This window comes from Theropithecus gelada, chromosome 14, assembly GCF_003255815.1.
Source record: "Theropithecus gelada isolate Dixy chromosome 14, Tgel_1.0, whole genome shotgun sequence".
Lineage (NCBI taxonomy): Eukaryota > Metazoa > Chordata > Mammalia > Primates > Cercopithecidae > Theropithecus > Theropithecus gelada.
In genome coordinates, this window is record NC_037682.1 from 9,479,891 (window position 1) to 9,486,178 (window position 6,288).

Consider the following 6,288-nt stretch of genomic DNA (forward strand, 5'->3'; position numbering starts at 1 on the left):
GCTTAGTAAAGGTGGATTTCTGCCACAGCGCATTATAGTGCTAAAGAGAGAGGGTTTTCTCTTTAGATGATCGGGCCACGTTTTGGTGTGACCGCTAGGGGGAGAGGTGGCACCGGCGGAGCGCTCGCCAGACCCATTTTTCCGCTCCTTGCGTCATCGCAAAGGGCGGGGTTCGTACTTGACGTCCGGCGTCTGGGCCTGCTCTCACCCTACTAGGGAAAGGGGTGGGGCTCGGCTTTCGGGCGTGGGCGGAAATTGCTCAGAATCCTCGGGAGCTTTGCGACAGACCGTCCTCGACCCCGCGGTGAGCCGGAAGTAATTGAATAAGCCCCGGAAGTTTGGAACTATCGCCGGCGTGCGTTCGCAGGTAGATCGCGGTGCCAGTTGCTATGGAGCCGGTCGGGCCTTGTGGTTTCTGCCCGGCGGGGGAGGCCCAGCCCGCGCGTTACACCTGCCCTCGCTGTAATGCGCCCTATTGCTCGCTGCGCTGCTACCGGACGCATGGCACCTGCGCAGAAAACTTCTACCGTGACCAGGTGCTGGGAGAGCTCCGCGGCCGCAGCGCCTCGCCCAGCCGCCTGGCAAGCGCCCTACGCCGGTTGCGTCAGCAACGCGATACCGAGGACGAGCCTGGGGAAACAGGCCTTAGCCCCGGCCCAGCGCCCGGCGGCCTCTCGGGACTGTGGGAGCGGCTGGCGCCGGCCGAAAAAACTGCCTTCGAGTGGCTGCTGAGCCGTGGTGAGGCCGGGCGGCTGCTGCCTCCATGGCGGCCGTGGTGGTGGAAGCGCGGAGCCGGACCGCGGCAGCTTGTGGAGGAGCTGGATGATGTCCCGGGCAGTGATGCCGCGGGGCTGGAGCCCGCCCTTGCGAGGACCCCGCCGGAATCTATGAAAGATGCCTTCGCCGCGGAGCTCGCGGCTGCCGAGCTGGTTCTTGGAGATGTCCCGGGGGCCTGCACGCCCGCCATACCCACCCGCATCCCCACGCTGGTCAGCCTGAGCCGCGGCCCAGTCTCACCGCTCGTGCGCTTCCAGCTGCCCAATGTGCTGTTCGCCTACGCGCATACTCTCGCCCTGTATCACGGCGGTGACGACGCACTGCTCTCTGACTTCTGTGCTACACTGCTCGGCGTTTCCGGAGCCCTGGGTGCCCAGCAAGTCTTCGCCTCTGCGGAAGAAGCCCTGCAGGCCGCAGCCCACGTGCTGGAAGCAGGCGAACACCCGCCTGGGCCCCTGGGCACACGAGGGGCTATGCACGAGGTCGCTCGCATCCTGCTGGGTGAGGGCCCGACCAACCAGAAAGGCTACACGCTGGCAGCACTGGGAGACCTCGCAAAGACCCTGGGCCGTGCCCGGAAACAGGCTGTGCTTAGAGAAGAGCGAGATCATCTTTACCGGGCCCGGAAAAAGTGCCAATTCCTCCTGGCCTGGACCAATGAAAATGAGGTTGCCCTCACACCCCTGGCTCTAGATTGCGCCAGGGCTCACCAAGCCCATGCTGTGGCAGCCGAGGAGGTGGCCGCCCTCACTGGGGAGCTGGAGCGGCTTTGGGGAGGCCCCGTGCCACCTGCCCCAAGGACTCTCATTGAGGAGCTCCCTGGCTGAACTGGGGACCCTGGTCATTAATAAAGCTGTGACTGGTCAGCCCTGTTGCCTGTTTCTGAAGGATAGCTATTGTCCTACCAGGCCCCCAGAGTCCTGGGCCCACAAGCCACTGCTCAGCTTCTCCCTGATCAGTGCTGACCCAGCCAGTCCTAGGGGAGAGAAGTGCACCAAGGGTTCCCAATGTTTATCCAAAGGCGGAAGAGCATCTCCGATTTTGGTCACTGGTTTCATTTTTTTCCTTGCTCTAAACCACCTCTTCTCTGAGGCTGTTCATCCTCAGGGCTGGGTGGGGTACAAGCCCTTGAGTCCCAAGTGTGTCCAGGCTCCTGGTCCTGGGTGTGCTGGTGGATGAGTGGGCATATGCCCCCACCTGGGGTGGTGGAGCCGCTTCAGTAGATGTAGGGCACGATGCGGTAAGGCACACGCCGGCAGTACTCCTGCCAGGCCAGGCCGTACTTCTGCAGGCACTGCCGCTCATCCCGGGCCTCACGGTGCACCAGCAGCGCGGTGAAGTAGAGGAGGTAGAAGTAGGGCAGCAGGTGTGACACCCCTGTAGAGAAGGAGGCTCTGTGACCACCCTGCCAGCCCCCTCCACCCCCCAGTTTGCAAACATTTCCACACCTAATGGCTCATGTGGGCATCAGGGCTCAGCAGCAAAAGCTCCAGGGTCTGCATCTAGGCATACCGTACTAGGTTGGCACAGAGGTGTGCCCCAGCCACACACTGGGTCCATCCCAGCTCTCTGACTGCTCTCACTGGTGCATACCCAAAGTAGGCATCCTGTGGTCGCTGAGCCACCCCTTCCCCACATATGTTCCTGCCCCTATCCACATGGGCCACTCACCGCAGGGCAGGGACCAAGCCAGAGCCATGATGAGGTCTCCAAGGTAGTTGGGATGGCGGACCATACCCCACCACCCAGACACCAGCAGTTTCCGCCCTGTGGCTGTAGAGATGGTCTCAAGCCCTGGAGAAAGATAGCAGGTGGGGAGTTCCCAGGAAGCCCAGCGGCCCCACCTCACCCATGGCCCTAGAGACCCAGCTCACCAGCCACTCTGGGGTCAGAAGGATTCTTTCGGAAAGTGTTTTTCTGGGAATTCGCCCCACGGAAGATGTAGTAACCAATAGCTGGTGAGAGAGTGTGAAAAAGTGGTCAGGGTCAAGGGTTGCAGCCTCCTGCCTGACCCTGACCATCTGCCCAACCTGTCTGCAGCCCAGACTCTGCCTGGACACCCAGGACCCCACCCCTGGCTTTAGAGAGGACCCTGGCAGTTAGCACCTATGTGGTGTGCATGTAAACAGAGCATGAATGAAAAGGAGAGGGGAAAGATGGGCCCAGCCTGCTGCCCCTTCCTGACTGACCATTGATGAGGCAGATGGCGGAAGCCATGGGCAACCCCAGGGGCTGCGGGTGGCGCAGCAGGAACTGGGCTTGCAGGCTGTAGGTGAAGGGCACCCAGGCTATGTCCCCAAATGCCAGCATGAAGCCAAACCCGTCATGTGTGATATCCATGGTGGTGAGGATGGCCTCCTGCAAGGACAAGACCCAGACACACTGGCTTAGTCCCCATGCGGCCCTCAGACACCCACCCTTGTCCAGTCCAGCCTCACCTCATGCCAGAGGGCATCACCCACATAGAGTAACTGGAAGCCATTAACCAGCCACATGGCCAGTGAGGGACTGCCCCGAAGTTCTGCCTCCTTCACCAACAGGGCCAGGTTGATGAGGACCTGGGGGAGGGGGAACAGGGCAATTGTCTCCACAGAGGTGGCAGCCCTGGGCAGAGCAGTGGCTAACCTCTGCCCTTCTCAGCTGTCAGTTACACTCCAACCCTTTGTTAAGTGGATCCAGGCCTTGGACCCAAGGACAGAGACTGTAGACAGGCAGGTGTCCGCAGCTTGTTTCTTCTTGCCTTGAGTGTCCTAAGCTCTTGCAGAGAGCAGCCCTGGGAGCAGTTGGGGGCTGAGGCTTCAGAGCTCAAACAGACCTGGTTTCAAATCTCAGCATCACCTGGGCAGGTTGCTTGCCCTCTCCATAGCCTACTTTCCCCACCCCTGTGTGAAAAATGGGAATAATCATGGGCCTGTCATGACTCAATGGCATCATCGTGTTTGAAGTCCTCCACAGTGTCCCTAGCAAGTGGTACGTGCTCAGTGGTGGCTAGCCAGAGCAACCCTGTGCTGGGTGCCTGCATTTTACACTGAGCTCTGTTCTGTCATACAGATTACCTCTTCTAATCTTCCCAGTAATCTTAGGAGAAAGCTTTAATTTTATCCCATTTCACAGATGAGAAAGTGGCCTCAGAAAGTGTTGTCAGGCCAGGGCCCAGATCCAGGGTGGGCACTTGGCACTCCTGCCTCGGGTAAGATAATTTCCAGGGCAACAGGAGAGGCCTTGCCCAAGAGTCTCTTTGGGTCATCTTGGCCACAGAACCAGAGATCACAGTTGGAATGTTGTCAAGGCCACCAGTGATGGGTAGGTCGCTAAACCCAGTGATCAATTTCAGGTTGTGCACTGCTTTGACCACCAAGCAGCATGCGGTCACTCCCTGGAAATAGATTTTGTGCTTGACTGCTGTTGAGAATTGCACGTGCTCTCCTGATGTTATCCCTGACATGCTATATGTACTTTACTTATTTTTTGTCAGTCTTTCCCACCAGAATGTAGGCTCTCTGCGGCAAAAATGTTTTTCTTGCCTCTAACTTTATTTTTGTCTCCCAGTACCTAGAGCAGTGCCTAGGGCACAGGTGGATTTAGCAAATGTTTGTGGCATAGGAATGATTAATGATTCGTGTCTGCACAGTTTTGGCCCTGCCCTGCCCAAGCGCTGCTCACCCACCCTAACCCTCCCCCTGGCCTTAGGCCAGCTCAGTCAAGCCCAACATACCCAGCCGATGAGGCCAGGTCGCAGTTCACAGAAATATTTGAAGTCGAAGAAACAGATACGAGGGTTGAGCTCCCGTCCCAGAAAAAAGTCGTAAATCGGATTGCCTGGAGAATATTGGAGAGTGATTGTACAGGCAGACGCCCCGATCTGCCTCCATCTCCACCCCTAGAATCCCTCTCACCTGAGATCCCCCCAGGTGCCAGGGCTGAAACTGGGGCTACTTGCGCCTTCATGTAGAGAAAGAGGCTGAAGATGAAAGCGGTGAGGGTGGCGACAAACGCCAAGGGCAGGAGCATTTCCGGGAGCGCCCCCAGAGGCAGCCCCGCTGACACCCCCAGTCCCACCAACAGGGCTGTCAGCACCAGGGCCTGGAAGCCTAAACCACAGCACACAGTGAGCCCTGGGGCTGCACGCCTCCACATCCCCACCCTGCGAACACACACAGAGCCCAAAACTCAGGGGGGCCGCAGACCCTGCCCCAAGCATTAGGCTGCCACCCTGGCCTTCAGAGGATCACCCCAGCCACTGCTGTGGTGCACGGAGTAGCAGTAAATGGGGTAAGGGTGTGGGGACGAGGGGCTTAGGGAGAGCCCCCGGCGTCTGTCCTGGGGCTCACAAAGAGGCATACAAAGGAGCCTGGGGTGGGGGCCAATCTCCGTGGACCTCCCCGCTAGGGCTGGAACTCCACCCCCGGCCGCTTAACTCCAGCGCGAGGGCCCGTCCCCCAGGCACCGTTAATCGGATAGCGCAGGCGACTCTTGTCCTTCAATTCCTGCCCCTCAGCCACCTGCGGGTCCAAGGGGGCTCTGATAAGGCCCGGGGCGTCCTCTCCCTCGCCGAGCCCCTCCGCCTCCCTCCCCCGAGCGTGCGCGAGCGGCGCCCGCACCTTGCGCGCCGGCAGTAGGTAGAGCGCCGCCTGCAGGCCGAGCCAGGCGAGCCACAGCAGCAGCGCCCGTGGGCTCCACAGCGCCTCCAGCCCAGGCAGGGACGCGGGTGGACCCAGCAGGCGCGCGGGGCCCGAACGGGCCGCCAGGAGCAGGTGGAACATGGTGGCGGGCAGCAGCAGCAGCAGAGCCGCGGCGCCTGCGGGATGGGCCATCACATCGGGCGTCCGCCCCCAGCGCCCCAGCTCCCCCCCCCGTCCCCCACGGGCGCTCTGACGTCTCTGCGGGACCCTTTCGGCATTCCCAGAGTGTGCCTCTGCACCCCTCCTCAGCCCTCAGGCACCCCGCTGCCTCCCAGTTCCCTTCCCAGGCGTCCATCTTGGTCCCCCGCTCCCCCCTCGAAGACCCTCCTCCTGCTCCCAGTCGACACCATAAATCCCCGTTCTGCAGCCCCCAGAACCGACCCCTGCTCAGCTCTCCCTCTCCAGACACCTTCGCTGCAAACCCCCGGGTCCCTCTGCCTCGGACACCCGCAAAACCTTCCATCCTCAGATCCTGTCTCCGCTCTTAGTTCACCCCCTCCAGCTCTCCTTCGCTCAGCCTTTGCCCCAGGTCCCTTCTCGCTGCCCCATTACCCAGGGGCCCTCCGAATTCCAGCGGGGCCCGGGGGCCCTCAGGAGGGGCCATGGTCTCCGCTCCGCCGGAGAGAGGGCGTTCACAATAGTCGGTCAAGGAAACACAATCCGCCCCATTTCCCAGGAGATGGACTTGTCCGCGCGGAGGATCCGGCCCCGCGGCGCCTGCACCTGCCTGGACACCGAGTGCAGACAAGGACCGCTCTTGTCCCAGGGTTTTTAAATGGACCCGCCCCCTGCCCATCCTGGGCCCAGCACACCAGCCAATCGGCACTCA

The 6,288-nt window shown here is 60.9% G+C and overlaps 2 protein-coding genes across 5 annotated transcripts; one reads left to right on the forward strand and one right to left on the reverse strand.

Annotated features, from left to right (window-relative positions):
- Nucleotides 1–312: 312 nt before the first annotated feature.
- ZNHIT2 (zinc finger HIT-type containing 2) lies at nucleotides 313–1,643 on the forward strand. Its single transcript, XM_025356606.1, has one exon. It carries the CDS (start codon nucleotides 390–392, stop codon nucleotides 1,602–1,604), a length of 1,215 nt encoding a protein of 404 aa, XP_025212391.1. The 5' UTR covers nucleotides 313–389; the 3' UTR covers nucleotides 1,605–1,643.
- Nucleotides 1,644–1,811: 168 nt separating this feature from the next.
- On the reverse strand, nucleotides 1,812–6,217 carry TM7SF2 (transmembrane 7 superfamily member 2). 4 transcript variants are annotated; one of them, XM_025356604.1, is made up of 11 exons: nucleotides 6,012–6,217; nucleotides 5,379–5,575; nucleotides 5,225–5,279; nucleotides 4,674–4,868; nucleotides 4,493–4,596; nucleotides 3,216–3,335; nucleotides 2,967–3,135; nucleotides 2,652–2,732; nucleotides 2,449–2,571; nucleotides 1,993–2,154; nucleotides 1,821–1,879 (listed from the first exon to the last, which is right to left on the reverse strand). In XM_025356604.1, the coding sequence occupies exons 1-10, from the start codon at nucleotides 6,061–6,063 to the stop codon at nucleotides 1,994–1,996; spliced, it is 1,257 nt and encodes a 418-aa protein (XP_025212389.1). In that variant the 5' UTR covers nucleotides 6,064–6,217; the 3' UTR covers nucleotides 1,821–1,879; nucleotide 1,993. The 4 variants fall into 4 exon arrangements, with proteins under 4 accessions (XP_025212387.1, XP_025212390.1, XP_025212386.1 ...); XM_025356602.1 differs by having other exon boundaries at nucleotides 1,812–2,154; XM_025356605.1 differs by lacking the exon at nucleotides 2,652–2,732 and having other exon boundaries at nucleotides 1,812–2,154.
- Nucleotides 6,218–6,288: the final 71 nt, after the last annotated feature.

What these genes read in the sequence shown, in the direction of transcription:
- ZNHIT2 (XM_025356606.1), top strand. Translation starts at nt 390, where the DNA reads ATGGAGCCGGTCGGGCCTTGTGGTTTCTGCCCGGCGGGGGAGGCCCAG.
- TM7SF2 (XM_025356601.1), bottom strand. Translation starts at nt 6,063, where the DNA reads ATGGCCCCTCCTGAGGGCCCCCGGGCCCCGCTGGAATTCGGAGGGCCC. An exon ending in GACCTGGCCTCATCGGCTGG is followed by an intron (nt 3,336 to 4,492) that starts GTATGTTGGGCT and finishes CCCCTCCCCCAG; the next exon opens with GTCCTCATCAACCTGGCCCT. An exon ending in GGCTTGGTCCCTGCCCTGCG is followed by an intron (nt 2,155 to 2,448) that starts GTGAGTGGCCCA and finishes CCTTCTCTACAG; the next exon opens with GGGTGTCACACCTGCTGCCC.